The following is a 16,001-nucleotide window of genomic DNA, read 5'->3' on the forward strand; positions in this document are numbered from 1 at the left end:
CATACAGCACATGTTTAAAAAATGTAATTTCGTTTATTTAATGAAAAAGGTTATCAAACACCCACATCACCAATGTGAGAAAATAATTGCCCTACTGGTTGCACTACCTTCAGCAATAACCACAACCAAACAATTTTTGTAATTTGATCAGTCTTTCACATCACTGTGGAGGAATTTTCGCCCATTCTTCCTTGCAGAACTGGTTTAATTCAGACAAACTGGAAGGTTATCGAGCAGTAAATGCAAGTTTCTGCCACGGCATCTTTATGGGGTTCAAATGTGCAATAACTGAGGGAATCAGCAGCGGGGCAAATAATATTTTATGGCACTGTATAGTGCCACAAGACTACGGAGGTAGGATAGAGTGCAAAATGTCAGTAAGTTCTGAGAAAACCAACTGCCTCTCTGGCAGACTGAGGGCTTTTTCTATAAGGAGGTAGCTAATTATCTGAACGGGCTTCAGGTGTCCCTGTGGTTTTCAGATAACTGGCTCCCTTATTCAATAATTGGTCCTCGTGGCACTGTCCAGGATTCTTGCTGGGAGCGGGGCTACTGAAGTTTCCCCTGGTTTTGCTGGTGCTGTCCATGGTGCTGGCTACCCCTGCTGTGGAGGGGGGACAGAAGGAGTTGGTGGGCGCCATTCTCTCAGACGCGCACATGGTGAGATGTGGTGGGTAGATGTCAGAAAACACAATAGTTAGTCAGAGTGATTAACTGAGCATACAGGCGTTTGAGACAGAAGTTTGACATTTCAGTCATGGGGAAAATCACATCCCTATAGTCCCCTCTTTGACATGGTAAGGCACACAAACCAATATGTGAGTCAGTGAAGGTGTTTATCTATATCAAGATAAAATAGTGCTTAATTAAACCGACGGAGAAACTGAAGCATTAGAGCAGCTTAAGGGAGCACCAAAAACAAGAAAACATGGCATAGAACAGTACATCCTTACAAGAGTATACTTACACAAGAGCATAAGCATAAGAAAGTCACTTAAAAGTATTATAAAATGTTACAAGTCATCAAGAATTCACAGGTCATCAAGTCATTGCAGTTGCCCTTAATTGAGCCCATATGGCATTTGAGTCTTAGCACTGTACGCACAAGTTGGCAGTCAATAGTATTGCATAGTGAAAACGTGAATCCAACCATGAATACGTAATGCGAAGAGATGCAGTGATACTATTTAACATGGGGGTGCATATCTACATCTGTGCTGTTGACTGGCTATGATCCCATTCATAGAGAACAAATAAGCATCGCACAATACGTGTTTCACAGTGAATAAGTAAGCAAATACGTACTGTTCAATCATAGGGATTAGCATGCCATAGAATATTTACATATTTACTGTATCTTAACTAAGAACATGTGTCTGCCGCGTTTCCACCAAAATTACCCGGAACTTTCAGTCCCAGGAACTACTTTACCAGGAACTAAAAGGTTCCTTCAGCCAATGGTTGTCTGCATTTCCACCGGGGTCTAAAGTACCGCGAAGATTAGGCAAATTAGCCCACTGACGTATGAAAAAGCGACGTTGTCGTCGGTCCATCTGTCATATGATTTCTTCTGTAACCCCATACTACCACCGAAGTAGCCTACATTATTTTCTAATAACCGGGACAGCCCGGAGGGGTTTATTCCACTTATATACAACGGGTTACCAACAATGACTATATATGGTTACTTTTGTATTTATTGATTTTCATATATCCTCTCAAACACATTCATTATGTTTTTATGCGAACATTCGCTTTCATGTCTTGACATCCGAAGCGACAGAATGCATTCACATTTCCAATATAACTGGCAACAACAGCAGAAAACATGCACACGTTGTAAACAATTTGCTGTTTGATTACTTTCTCGTCGTCAATTCCATATAGGCTAATCGCAAAATGACAAGAATAGAACGAAAACTCGGACTTGCGTGAAAATGTAAATTAGTAGTGGTACAGCCACCGTTTGCTTTCCTTCGAAGTTACTGCTAGCCGAGCAGCGAAGTGTGCCCTCCAGATGCGAACCATGCACCATAAATTAGTCCAGTCTTCCTGGTCTTTTCGTGGAATTGAAAAATGGCAGTAAAATAAATAAATACAACACAAATGCTGCGAGTACTCGACCAATCAGAAATGTTCAGCGCTGCACGCTCCACCCAAAAGGTTCCTGTACTTTCGGAAAGTACTACCCCCCGAGCAGGAACCTTTTGGGGGGTAAAATAAAGCCCCAGGAACTAATTTTAGACCCTAGTTCCTGCGGTGGAAACGCACTGAGTTCCTCAAAAGGTTCCTAGTTCCGGGGTATAGTTCCTGCGGTGGAAATAGATCTATCAAATCTGAGTGTAGAGATATCGAAATGTGCTGGGAGGGAAAGCACACATCAGCAGAGTTCAAGTAGCAGTTCTGTAAAATCTCAGGAGCCCCAGGCTGACTCTGGTCGAAACTATCCGGGCAGCTGCAAGTGGAAATGTGGAGTCCAATGGTCACAGCCAGAAAGGGTCTCTGGTAAATCACAGTGTAATCAGTCTGTTGCTAAAGGTTCTCCTTTGTTTCATCAGAGTGGCACATAGAGGGTAATATGTCTAGGGGTTTGGATTTTGTCACAGTGAGGAAAAAAAGTTTATCTGACTTCATTCATTTCAAAACCTGTAACGTGGATGTTCATGCACTGTAAAATGTTCATGGTTAAATCAACTCGTACAGCATACATTTGGTCTCAATAGGCCTCAAATGTACACTGAGCATTTTACTGTATGTGAATATTTCATCTGGACACTGAACCTACTGTAGCAGCTATCTTAGAGCATCTGCACGCAAAATGGACCGCGGTGCATCTGTCCAATCAGGTGCTGGAAGTGTGCCATGGCGGGCTATATCACTTGTTCGTATTCCGCCCGTCAAACGGACAGTTTGAGGGCCCGGCGCATCCCCACGCGTTTTCGCCTGAAACCGATGAGAACGCAGCATTAGAGCCAACCCCGCTCGACCAGCAAAGCAGCATTCTTCTGACAGCTCATGGTGCGGTCGGCTCAGAAGAAGATGACAACAAAGGGCAGCAGCAGCCAGCCTGTGGGCAGGAGTGCCCTGAAAAGAAAAGGGTGGGCCGCCTGGGCTGCAAAGAGAATAGCATTTAGGTGTGCTGTGGGGAAGCTGGCACACCAGTAACTGCTCTAATTGACACAGGTTTAATTCAACTGGGACAGTCAAAATGGCCTTTACTGTGGGGAGAGGACTTCTGGGACTTTGACGTGGTGCTGTTTGGGCCCAGCCACCTTCGAGCGGCTAATGGAGTGAGTGTTTCAGGGAGTGCCAGATACAGCATGCATGCTCAGATGATATACTGGTGCTGGCCCTGTGTTTTGAAGCAGAACTAGCTAATCTGCGCTGTTGAAACGTATTAGCAAAGCTAACCTCATACATAACCCAGCTCAGTGGCAGTTGTTTCGGAGAGAGACTAGCTTCTCGTAGGGGGGTGGCTTCTGACTCAGCAATTGTAGAGGCAGTAAAGAATTGGCCCACCGCTGCTCTGCTGCATGCCATTGCTGAGAAGTGAGTGGTAGGTTTCAGTGGTCTCTGGCCTGCCGCCAGTCCTTTTGCTACCTCTGCACTGCCCTGGTTCCCACTCTGGTCTTGGCAATGGTGGAGCCTGACAAACTGTTCATTCTAGACAATGATGCTAGCAATGCAGGCATTGAGAAGTGCTGTCACAGCTCACACCTCTGAAGCCATTTGGCCCAAACATAATGGTGCCCTAAAACGGAGGGATTATGTATTAACACTATTGTAGTGAAACCAAAATCTATTTTAAAAATACCCTTTAATAAAAGCTAAGATTCTGCACTTTAACCAAATGAGAATCATTTGATTACAAATCTAAACTTTTTGGAGTAGAGAGCCAAAGCAAGAGAAAATATGTCTTTGTCCCAAATTTTATGGCCGGCACTGTATAAATTCAAGCACACAACATTGCTTGCACCTTTTCAAATGAATTCTGTGTGTAATAGTGAACAGTTAATGAGTGGCATTCACACAGACATGAATATCATGCGATGCATAACGCAAACTGGAATTTCTGCAGTAGTGAAAATTGTGTCCCTACAGTTGTAATGCATTGGACTACTGTAAATAGAATTTTAGAATGCAGCAGCTTAATTAGCATTTCATTTGAGATTTAAACATGTCCTTCTTGTGAATCCTCCATAACCATCTTGTTTGGAACTACTGAATTTGTGATCTCTGTGAACATTTTAGTGATTTTCCTCCTTGTTAGCAGTGCTCTAGTGCTACCCTGTGGCCAAACAAGGTAGCACTGCAGTTGTGAGATTGAGTGATATTACAAGTGGTTATACAGCACAGCAACACAAATATTGCAAACAGGTAGAACAAGTACCAATGCAAATTTTAATCTATTGGGACATTGCAGATTTAATCCAGATTCCATACAATTTCATTAAATCAGTTGAATGATGCATAACCTGGTCAAATCTTGGTCTATTTGGGCACAATATGGCTTAGAATGCTCATTGTGCTGTAAACAATATAAAAAATATGCCAGATTTTCAATTTTTTTTTTTTTTTTAAATAGAGGACAAAAACATTTTTTAAAAATAGCTGCATGAATATCTAGGTTTTCAAAAGCAGGGATGCCAAACCGTATCTGGAAAGATTCTTAATTAAACCATGTTAAGTTCATTAGTTTAATTAGGTGTCGAAGGGCTGGGCTTAAAGAAAAACCTACACCCACATCTGCCCTTTTTGGATAAGACTGGACACCCCTGCTCAAGATATTTTAGTTCAATTTATGGAATTGCATGGGAATTCCATGAGAGCACGTCTAAACACTCATTTGCCTGAGGAGTCAGCAGGTGCAGGAAATCTGCGTATAATTTAATAATAATGTCTCATACAAGCACACAATTTCTCACACAGGTAGAACAAAGACTAAGCAAACATTTTAGCCCTCGGAATACCGCAGATGTTACGTAGAACTCTTGTGATAGCGGTTTTCAAAATGGCCAACCAACAATTCCATGACTTCATCGGATAATATCTTCTTCAAGTATTGATCTAATTTGGCCCATGATGGTTTAAAATGTTTGTTGCAATATAGATAATGCTAACAAATATATTGTGAAATATATATATATATATATATTATAGTTCACGAATACCTATACGGATATCCAGTGTCTCAAGCTAAGTTGATCTCTGGATTTGATTCCTTACTTCATAGGATATTCCTGCTGAGGTGAAGGTCATTCCTGTGAGTTAAACATTAAAATACTCATCCCATATTTACACTGTTCTCAGACCTCTGTTTTAATAATCAGTCCATTACCACGGACTGAGAATATGCTGGGCAACACATATGAAAGAGATATGAGTGTGGGTCCCAGTGACACCCTCACTGAAAGTAGAAGTGCTTCAAGAGATTGCTGGACATTCAGCTGTGGGCTCATCAACCAATTTTGTGGAGGAGGTGGTCAGTCCTTGTCATTAAATACGGTAGGCCCACAAACGTTACAAACGTTCCCAGCTTTATTTTATTGTTTTGTATAACACCAGATAAAGCAAACCAAAAAAAAAATAAATAAATAAATCTTGATCTCATTTATTTATTTATTTATTTATTGTAGCATCATATTAAATCTTTTTTCCAACTTTATTTAAACTTCATGAATTACATTTTAAATACGTATAGGATATATTTCAATACAGTATTGAATAGAATCCTCAAGTAGAGAACATAAACAACATCAAAATTCAAAAGTACAAAAAATGTAAAAAATAAAAAAATAAATACATAAATAAAAAATAAAAAAATAAATAAATAAACAGACTTTGTCACAATTTCCATACCTTTAAAAATTTTTATTGGATTGTCAGGGGAGAAAGTTATAATTTAGGCAAAATTTGGAATGTATCACATTAAATCGGAACATTGATCAACTGCGAAAACTCGTCACTCACGTATCATCCGAATTTAATGCGCATGTGCTTTGTTTGCAAAGGTTGATGGTTCCTGAAGTCTTTTAGGTCAGAAGTAGGGTATCCGTCTGGAAGGTGAGCACTTCGCCTGAACTACAGGTAATTACTTTGTCGCCTCCCTGGAAGTTATGAAGTGAGAACGTTTCTAGCAGCTCATATGCCGGAGAGAAAAGTTTCTGCTGAAAGTTTCCTAACGATTTGGATCACCTAAACCACAATCAAAGGAAAGGAAGCAAGACTTATAAATCAGCGAGGAAGGTGAGAATTGTTTCGAATGGTTATTGTCTTTTCCTTTTGGAGTGGCGTGAGTACAGCTATCGAACAATACCATGCAACTACAAGCGGGATAGTAATCACTTATCATTTTGATTGGTATGGTTCTTGGGAGTGATGGGAAAAGTGAATTTAAATGCCGGTGTTAGCACCCCTGATTCAGTTAATGTCATTGTAGTTCAAATTGGTTTTACATTTCGAGATTTAAACGTGTACGGATCTCGATCACATTGCACTGTGCAGGTAGACTTTCGCTCGGCCTCAACCGAAACTGGTCTCTGGCACAGTTTATGCTAAACCTCCATAATTTGTCCCACCAAATCCTTTATGATGTTTATGACAGTTGTTGTAGTTTCAACATACTTGTAATCCTGGATAAAGCAGGTTTGAATTAAAAGCAAAACGTTATAATTCCGCGTGCCAGATGCTAAAAACTAATTGTAACATTATAGTTTTATTTACACTTGTAAACTAAAGCACTACTGTAACGTTATGCGGGTGATGGGAATATGTGAGCGATTGTACTACCATTATAACATACGGTTTCCTCGTTGTGGAATCAGTGGCCAGTCGCTAGCTCATTGTAACACGCACTTGTCAGCTCTCGCTAATATAGGCCTTAAGATAATGTACTCAGTCTAGCGTGCTGCATGTAGTTATTCCTCGTTTTCGTATGTTGAATCATCCTTAAATGTTTTCTACCGTTTAAAATGGCCAATATAGAGAGCTGACTAATTATAAGACTGGGGTCCTGAACCTTGGTCCTCAAAAACCTTAAGGTCAGCTGGTTTTTGTTTATGACTTAAACTAAGCATCATATTCAGTCCTAATGCACCATGTGAGGTATCTATTATCTGCTGGTTGAATTCATCAATTAAGTGTTGCCTAGCAACTAAAATAAAAGACCCTGTAGCCCTCAAAGACCACTGGGAGCCCCCTGGGCTAATGGTTTGAAAGCCAAGACTTTGTGGTTGTCCCTTAATGAGTACCAAAGTTCTCTGGGAAAGTACAAAGCTCCAAAAGTAGAACATATGAGGTTAAATATGGATAATGACTGTATCAGTAAGTAAAACTACAATGGTATTTGATTGTGCACCGAGCCAAGCCGATCAAATCACTTCTTCTATTCCTAAGGGCAGAGACTCCCAACCACATTCCTGTGTTTGGCATCGAGAGTAAATCCATAGTTTTCTTGATGGAAGTTGATTTACTCTATATTGTGCATGTGGTTTTTGACATGCACACAGCACATAACCTAAACTGCAAGTTGAGAAAATGTGGAAATCTGAATGACGTGTGTTTGAAATGCTTCAGGTAGTGTTTTCTGCTGGCTTGCAAACATATCTGTTGAGTTAGCATTAAAATGTTATTCCCCCATTTTCCCCTGTACAACAGGATTCTCAAGGTTAACCCTGAAATTTGCAGACTTGGCAAATTCAAACAACAAAGGGCTACATTTTCTGAATGTCAAGCATTTCTATACGCGGTGTTCAACAGTACAAAGACTCACTTATCCATCAATCAGAAATTGGATTAAATTTTTTTTTAAACTAATTTGTAGTGGGGAAAACTCTGGAGCTACATGTTTCCATGAGTGTACCAATAGAGCACCTGTGGTGTGAAAAGTGTGTTAGTGAATTTCTTGGATGGGATGCTTTTGATTATTCTTGGATAATAAGAATATGGCCTCAATTTGAGTGTTTGGGATGATGTCCTCTTACTGTAAGGCAAGGTGCCCTCCCTGTGCATTCTTGCATTCTTGGCTTTCCTCAGCAGGTCCTGACATGCTCTCCACAGCACGGTGCCCTGTGCTGAATACTGGTACATGTTGGCCGCTCTACATTTGAACTCCATTTCCCAGAGTCCCAGAGTCCAGCAATACAAAGGAATTTCTTGCCCTCTCTAATTTGCCACAGCCTTCAGTCTGCTGCTCTGTACGGCTTCGAATCATGAAGGGTTCACGCTGTCTCCTCATGTTTATGTGTGCTTTCGCATGTGTGTTGATTATTATACCACATGTATATTTCTATGTGCTGGTTTGGCTGATAACCAGTCTTTGTGAGACAGGGAAGAGGTGTCATTAAATTTGACCCTCTTTGATCTATGGGATGCAATAGTTGACTGTTATTGTCTGAAGCTGGCATTCTTTTCTTCAGTAGCTATAAATTGGTGAATTTGCCCTTATCCGGTGTGTCATCTTATCCTGTTTTTCCCCCCGAATTTTTATCACCTTGTTTTTTTTCATCCCAATTTGTAATGCCTAGTCTTATTTCTGGGCCTGATCCATCACTGCTACATCCTCCTTCAATCTGAAAGCATGCAGGCAAACGCGGCTTTTCTCCTCGCGAGAGCGGGCTGCTTTCGAATCTGCAGACTACCCGATGAGTTGGTCGTAGCATCGTGGGAGTGCATCTCATGCCCGGCTGTCACAGGCTGGCTGCAGACCCCCGCACGGCCATAGGTGACCTGTGCCAACCGTGTGCCGCCCGCTAGGGCTTCCAAGCACAGTCGGGCTGGCATTATACAAGACCCCAGAGCACGCCACTGCACCGAATACCACTGCTTTAACAGTTGGGTAGCGTTGCTCATACAGGTGGGATGTTTCAGGGTGAACTAACACAGGTTTGGCATCTTGATCAAGGGTGCCCTCCAGCCGCCTCAGAGGTGCCTGGCTCTGTCGTCTGCTTTGTAGTTTTTCCTTTTTTTTTTTTCTTTTTTTCTTCTCCATCTTGTTTGTCGTTATACTTGTCGCTGATGAGGGTGTGCAAAACTACGAAAAAATCAGCCTGCATCCAAAAAACCTGTGCAACCGGTTTCCCGGAGCCTCGGTGTTGCTTGTGTTCTTACTGCGGTCAGGTGACTCGTTGCGCGGGTTGAAGCGGGGCAGAGCCTCGCGGGCGTGACCCGCTCCTGGCTGAGCTCCAGGGGGCAGTCCGATCCACACGGCGCTGTGCTCCGCCCCGCGCTCTCGCTCACAGGCTGATTGGGACTCTTTCAGAAGCCACCTTTATGACATTGGGTCTAACACTTGAAGAGTCATCTCTGGTTTCTGTGGGACACGGGAGCCGTGTGCCCTGCCTTGTGACCTGATTACACAGACGTAATGACTGAGGTAGACTGAGTGTGAGTGCACCAGTCCAGATGAATGATGTCCCTGTTGTCTGTCAAGACATCTGTGGTAAAATGGCCATTGTTTCTGCTAGAGAGCTCTTTTAAAACCACTCGCTCTGTAAAGCAAGAGTACATGTGTGGAGCCTTGTTTAGTGGGGATCCAGCACATCACACTACAGCCTTTCTCCATCTCCTTGCACTGGAAAAGGTTCAATTTTAAAAAATTCATCTTAGCCAGAGATGCTTGCTGAACACGAGGGGAAAGGTTGTCTGTGTATATGGGTTTTGGAGCTGATTTGCTTTCACCTCTCTCTGGGCAGGAGAAGAAAGCAGTGGAGGGCTTTGAGCATTTGGAGTTAAAACTGTTGGCAGATGCGTGGGTTTAGAGGAAAACGTTTCAGGGCTAATGACGCCCCAGGGGTCAGTTACAATCTCTTTCTCAGTCACTACATTGTGCCCTGTAGCCTTGGGGTTTGTCTGGGGAAGCTGCATAAGTCAGCAGGTTTTCTGTTACCTTGAGTCCATGTTTTTGATCCTCTTCAAGCTTTCCAGCACCCAGCTGCGCTGACTTACTGAAATACACAAATGCACACACACACGCACGCACGCACAAAAACACACACACGCGTGTGCCCACAGGGCTCAGGACTTTGCACCGTTGCTACATGTCCAAAGTCCACGCAGGTGGCTGCCTTCACCCTTCCCGTTTCCTGGTTATGTCCCACGCCCTCCCCTCTTTTGTCCAATCACAAGCCGAAGTGCCTTTGTGTTGCCGTGGTTATTAGGTGACTCACCAGTGGTTGCTCTGCATTGCTTCTAAAATGAACGCCATTGCCTGTGAACCCATCTTGGGTGTGGTGGAGTACACACACCCAGTCTGTCAATAGAAGGCACTTTCAAAAGTACACCTCAGAGGTTTTAAAGGCTTTAGTTGCCCTAAAATGAATTTTATCACATAATTTTCTTAAGTAGAGAAAAGTCTTCTGACCCAGTTTAGGATTTGATTAGTAAAAACTTTTTATTTAAAATTTTATTTTCATATCTGGACAATGTAGGTTTTTGATTGTCTTTTGTAAACAGGTTTTAATGTTTATCAATTTTTTTCTTTGTGTCTTTCCATATTTTCCATGTTTTGCTATTTTTTACAGCTGTGAAATAAAAAAGTGAGCATGTAAAAGAAAATCACAAGTCTCTTTCCCTCTCCATCCTTCCTAGGACCTGCTAGTCCCTGGGGTTCTGACATCGTCATGGAGACTAAAGGTAAATGACGTGTCCTCTCATCCCAGTTCTGTACCTGTGTGTCTGCAGCACCCACATAGATTGACAGGAAATTCATTATTTAAACCTCATCTGTGACACTCTTCTCTGATCACGTGATCTCCTGTGAAGCGTTTGAATTTCATAGTGCATTTGGAATAATTGTACCTTTACATATTTGGCAGCTGCTAATTTTTCACCTTGAGTCGCTCGCTGCATGCATATGAAACATCTGCTCTGTTATCGACACTGGACTGTCATGCTCTGCTACTTGGATGTCAGTTTGGCAAAAAAAACTCCCATATTGTGTTTTTGCTATTATGTTGTTGTTGTTGTTATGCATTCAGCCAATATCTGTGTGATCACTTTGTGTTCTTATGCAGTCTGGGTTTTTAACAGGGGGTCCACTGACCCTTGGAGGGTCCTTGAAGGTACTGTTGGGTGGTCTCTGGCCAGACTTGATTTGCAATGACTTTCTATAGATTTGGGAAAATATTTCAAAATACAGAACCTTTTTTTTTAAATATAGCCATTTTTAACTTATGACGGGGGTCCCCTTGATGCCATTGAGCCTGGGTGAGGGTCCCAGGATCAAACAAGGCTGAAAGCCCCTGTTTATGGAGGTATACATGAAGAATGACACAGACAGTAGCATTGTTTCTGTGTTACTGCTTTAAGAGGAACACTGAAATGTGAAGGAGGCCCTGTGTGCTGTGGGGTTGCCAGACGTGAGCCTTCTATGCCAACATGTCTGCAGGTGCACAGACTGGCTCCATATTAGCACTGACCCCAAGACCCTACTGCTTGTGTTTCTGCCAGTGATTTCAGTCTCGTCGGGAGAGATCAGATATCCGTACCCCTCCTCGTACTCATCCTCATTCCGCCCGATCAGTCAAACTGCTGCTCCAGCGCTGCTCACTGAGTCTTCCACCAGGAGTGGCCACAATTGGCTGCACTTGTCTACCTGGCGAGACGCTTTAAGCTCAGGTAGACTGAATTATGTCGTTGCTGACTGATTCCGGATAAGACCACAGCCAGCATCCTCCCAGAAGGATTCATGTTGTGGGTAAGGTTAAACTGTGAATCCCTGGGAGGAAGAGCTCCATTGATGTTTCTCTGGCCAACAAGCTGTTGCAAAGCCACACATTCCAGGAATTCCAGCCCTTGCCAGCTGTCTTCAGCTGTGGTGCTATGCCTTGCTCTGACCTCCAGAGGGTGCTAGAGCAGCTGCTGTCTCAGGATGCTCTTGGGTGTCACCTGAGAACCGGATTCCAGTTACCCAGTGTGCCCCAGGCTCGGTTTGGGTCTGTGTGAACAGTGCTGGTATTAAGGTGGACGTGCAATCAGCCAGAATGCAGCTTCACCTCGTTCTTCCCGTTTCCTGTTCACTCTCTGCGCAGGTATTCCTGCAATGCGCACGCAGTAGTGTGTGCACAGCTGGGAGTCCGCGTCCTCTTATCATAGCGTCTAATCGCGGTCCTCATAGTGGATGACTGGTTCTCTGTTCCTCTGTAGCTGGAAGATGGCGACGTTATTGCGGCGTTAATGAAGCACTGTGAATTTTCAGCATTAGCTGGGGCGTGGATTGGAAAGTCTTGGAGGCCAGGCGGGGGACTTTCTTTATGCGTGGTGTCTCCCGTCCTGCCTCTCCCTCACTGCTAATTCGCCGTTAACAGTGTTTTGTATCGGTCGTCATCACAGTGACGCGATTGTTATTCAGCCAATAGCCAAGAACCGTGACCGTGTCTGTGTTTCTTTCGTTCTGAGAAGTGGTTAAAACATTTTTTTTTTTGCCTTTCATTCTTAGAAGCGGTTAAAAATTAACTAGACAGCGTGGCATGCCTCGTCCTAACCGCAGAGTATCGGGTGTGCTACCCAGTGCGTCGGCTCACGTGTAATAAAACGCGCAAATATCACGTAACGCATGCACAAAAGCCTGCTGCATACGCGTGTCAGTGGACACCTCCGTGACATCACTTCCTCTTCTCTGAGGCTTGGCCCCGCCTGCGAGTTTCCTGTGTTACTTTGCGCTTCTCCCCTGGCGATTCCTGCCTGTCGGGGCACGTCGCATGACATTGTGGGGGGGGGGGGGTGTGATGACGCCCCGCAAAAATACCTCTCAGCTGCTCTGACCCCGCCCCTCCCCCAGCCAGGCAGCCGTGCTCAGGCATGAGGAGCAGCCACCCGTGAATGCGGCCATGCTACCTTATTTATGAAGGGAGGGGAGAGAGAGCGCGAGAAGGGGAGGGAAGTAGAGGGACAGCAAGAAGGAAGGGAGAGAGGGAGGGAAAAGAGTGAGGGAAGGAAAGGGCACAGCACAAGAAGTCGAAGGAGGGACCAAAGAGTGAGTGAGTGAGTGAGTTGGGGAGAAGGATAGAGGCGCATGCACGCAGGAGACGGGGGCTACAGTTACTGAAGCGCTAGCGCGGACGGCTATCGGGAGAAGAGCAGGTCCATTTTTACCGCCGCACCCCCCCTCCCCCCGCCCCCACCCCCGACTCTCCCTGCCCAGGCAGGGGAGGACAGGCCAGTGGGGCAGGAGCTGTAGTATGGGACAGACTGCCAGTGATCCTGTTGCCCAGGAGCCTGTCCCCAACTCCGGTGAGTTCTGTAGCGGAGTCCCCGCAAGTCACTACAGCGTGTGAAGTGTGTGTGTACGCGCATGTGAGTGTGTGTGTGTGCGTGTGTGTGTGTCTGTGTGTGTGTGTGCATGTGTGTGTATATGTGTGTATGTGTGTGTGTGTGAGAAAAAGAATGAAAAGAAGGGTCGACACAGGCAGGTGTGCAGACATACGTGTGTTGGTGGAATGTGGAGATTGCACAATTGCCAACTGTTCCCTCTTTTCCGATTGTCGACTCTCACGTTCCGCTCTATCTCTTGCTTGCTTACAAACGAGTTCTTGTGTGCACAGCAGTGCATGTGTGTGTTTATCAAGTTTTTAATGATTGATCCGTGACAATTCCAGTACCGTCCGTGAACCTTTGCGAGAACGTCCTTGTGTGTGACTCCACTAGTGCAGTGGGTAGGGCTCTGGGCTCGTGGGGTCATGGGGTCTGTGTGGGTGTGACAGGTCAGGGGTCAGGTCGTGATACAGTGGGGTCAAGGGTCAAGCGATGATGCAAGATGTACTATACCTGTCTCTATGGGGCTGACATAATAGTCTGATACGACTGTACTGTGTGTAGCATTTATAGTGTTTTTGAATATTGGAATATTGTGTATATTTTTCATTTATTTACCTGTACGGTGTGGCTCCTCTTTTCCTTTTTCTTTTTCTGTGTGTTTTTATCAAAGTGCTTAAAACACTGTGTGTGCACTGCAGTAATTGACAGACAGAAGCCCAGGTTGATTTTAGTGAGGCGGAGCTGCGTTTGTTGTTGTACACATAATGAGTAATGTTTTATGAATATAACTGCGTTTCACGTGCGTGAGAGGGTGTACCCCAGCACGTGGGTCGTCGCACCGACGCTGGCAGTTGGGTTCCGGGCAGGGGCCGTTGTATAAATGTCAGCGTGCATTATTGATAACGGCGATATAATGCGGTCGCCACGGCTCACCGGGCACACACGCATCTGGCCGTTAGCACGCGTGAGCGCAGCGTCGGGCCGTTAGCACGCGTGCGCGCAGCGTCGGGCCGTTAGCACGTCTGCGCGCAGCGTCGGGCCGTTAGCACGTGTGAGCGCAGCGTCGGGTCGTTAGCACGTGTGAGCGCAGCGTCGGGCCGTTAGCACGTGTGCGCGCAGCGTTGGGCCGTTAGCACGTCTGCGCGCAGCGTCGGGCCGTTAGCACGTCTGCGCGCAGCGTCGGGCCGTTAGCACGTCTGCGCGCAGCGTCGGGCCGTTAGCACGTGTGAGCGCAGCGTCGGGTCGTTAGCACGTGTGAGCGCAGCGTCGGGCCGTTAGCACGTGTGCGCGCAGCGTCGGGCCGTTAGCACGTCTGCGCGCAGCGTCGGGCCGTTAGCACGTCTGCGCGCAGCGTCGGGCCGTTAGCACGTCTGCGCGCAGCGTCGGGCCGTTAGCACGTCTGCGCGCAGCGTCGGGCCGTTAGCACGTCTGCGCGCAGCGTCGGGCCGTTAGCACGTGTGCGCGCAGCGTCGGGCCGTTAGCACGTGTGCGCGCAGCGTCGGGCCGTTAGCACGTGTGCGCGCAGCGTCGGGCCGTTAGCACGTCTGCGCGCAGCGTCGGGCCGTTAGCACGTCTGCGCGCAGCGTCGGGCCGTTAGCACGTGTGCGCGCAGCGTCGGGCCGTTAGCACGTGTGCGCGTAGCGTCGGGCCGTTAGCACGTCTGTGCGTAGCGTCGGCCATCTCACCGGCGGTATCCCGGCTCGGCCCCGTTCCGCGCTACAGCCGCGCTCTGACACCCGACTCCCCGCGTTAACACCCACCCGTGGCAACGCAGGGTTGTTGCCGCATAGTAATGAGCGGCTGTCTCCGCCCCCAAGCTCCCGCCCCCTCAGCCAGCGTTATCAGTAAGTGTCAGGAGCAGCTGTTAGACCGGCATTTTCCACAGCCGCCTCGTCACTCTCGCGTGGCTTCCATACTGACCCTACTCCAGCCATCGCCAGGGCAGGACTGACGTAGATATAGAATTTTCTAGAGGGTTCATACCAGCCACTGCTTGTCACCAGAGAGACTGCCTGCTTTGCTGTTCCTTCCTAATCACACACAGGAAACCCGCAGGATATTTAATGAGCTGGAACAGTGGTGGGCTGAACTGCAAATAGATTTGGAGTTTGTCTGCCATCTTGGTTGCGGTTCTACTGTGTTTCTGTGCCTGACTAGTGAAAGCAGCAGCAATATTCTCGTTTGGTTCAGGTGAAATTCCCCAGTCTGTGACAGACAAAGATGTAGAAGTCCACGTGGAAGAACCTCAGTGCACTTTGCAAATGCTCTGTGTTGGTGAAGTCGGGATACTGTAATGGAGGTTTAGTCTGTAACCAGTCTGTTAAATGTCTGTGCCTGAATATAGATGGCCAGGAGAGCTTGGTCTGGTGATTACCGATGACATTGATGACAGGCCTGACTAATCACTCTTGCTGATAGAGAAATAATCAACTATATATTATGCTTTAAGGAAGCAGTATGTTGTTGACTACTGGATTTTGTGGATGTGTGATTAAGTCACCCTCTTGCTGCTCTTTCAGAAATCAGTTAATATTTCGTAATGTTGGGAGCCATGTTGGTCTGATTCACTAATCATTGATCAGTTATGAAAGCTGTTTTTTGACCATAATCCTTTATCCACCTCTCTTTTTCTATCCATCAAGCTGAGCAACAGTGACTTTGACGTATTAAAAGTTCTGATTCAACTGAAACTTGAGTATAGTCTAATGAACCCTAAAGCACACTGTGAATGTATTGCTTTGTAATCT

The 16,001-nt window shown here is 45.6% G+C and overlaps 1 protein-coding gene across 1 annotated transcript in view; it reads left to right on the plus strand.

Annotated features, from left to right (window-relative positions):
* Positions 1–12,713: 12,713 nt before the first annotated feature.
* The window catches only part of LOC118234204 (phosphatase and actin regulator 4B-like), a 29,117-nt gene continuing 25,829 nt past the window's right edge, over positions 12,714–16,001 (plus strand). Inside the window, exon 1 of the mRNA XM_035430614.1 lies at positions 12,714–13,230. Coding sequence (XP_035286505.1) covers positions 13,179–13,230 — 52 coding nt within the window. The 5' untranslated portion in view covers positions 12,714–13,178. The remainder of the gene's footprint in view (positions 13,231–16,001) is intronic.

Source organism: Anguilla anguilla, chromosome 8 (assembly GCF_013347855.1).
Source record: "Anguilla anguilla isolate fAngAng1 chromosome 8, fAngAng1.pri, whole genome shotgun sequence".
Lineage (NCBI taxonomy): Eukaryota > Metazoa > Chordata > Actinopteri > Anguilliformes > Anguillidae > Anguilla > Anguilla anguilla.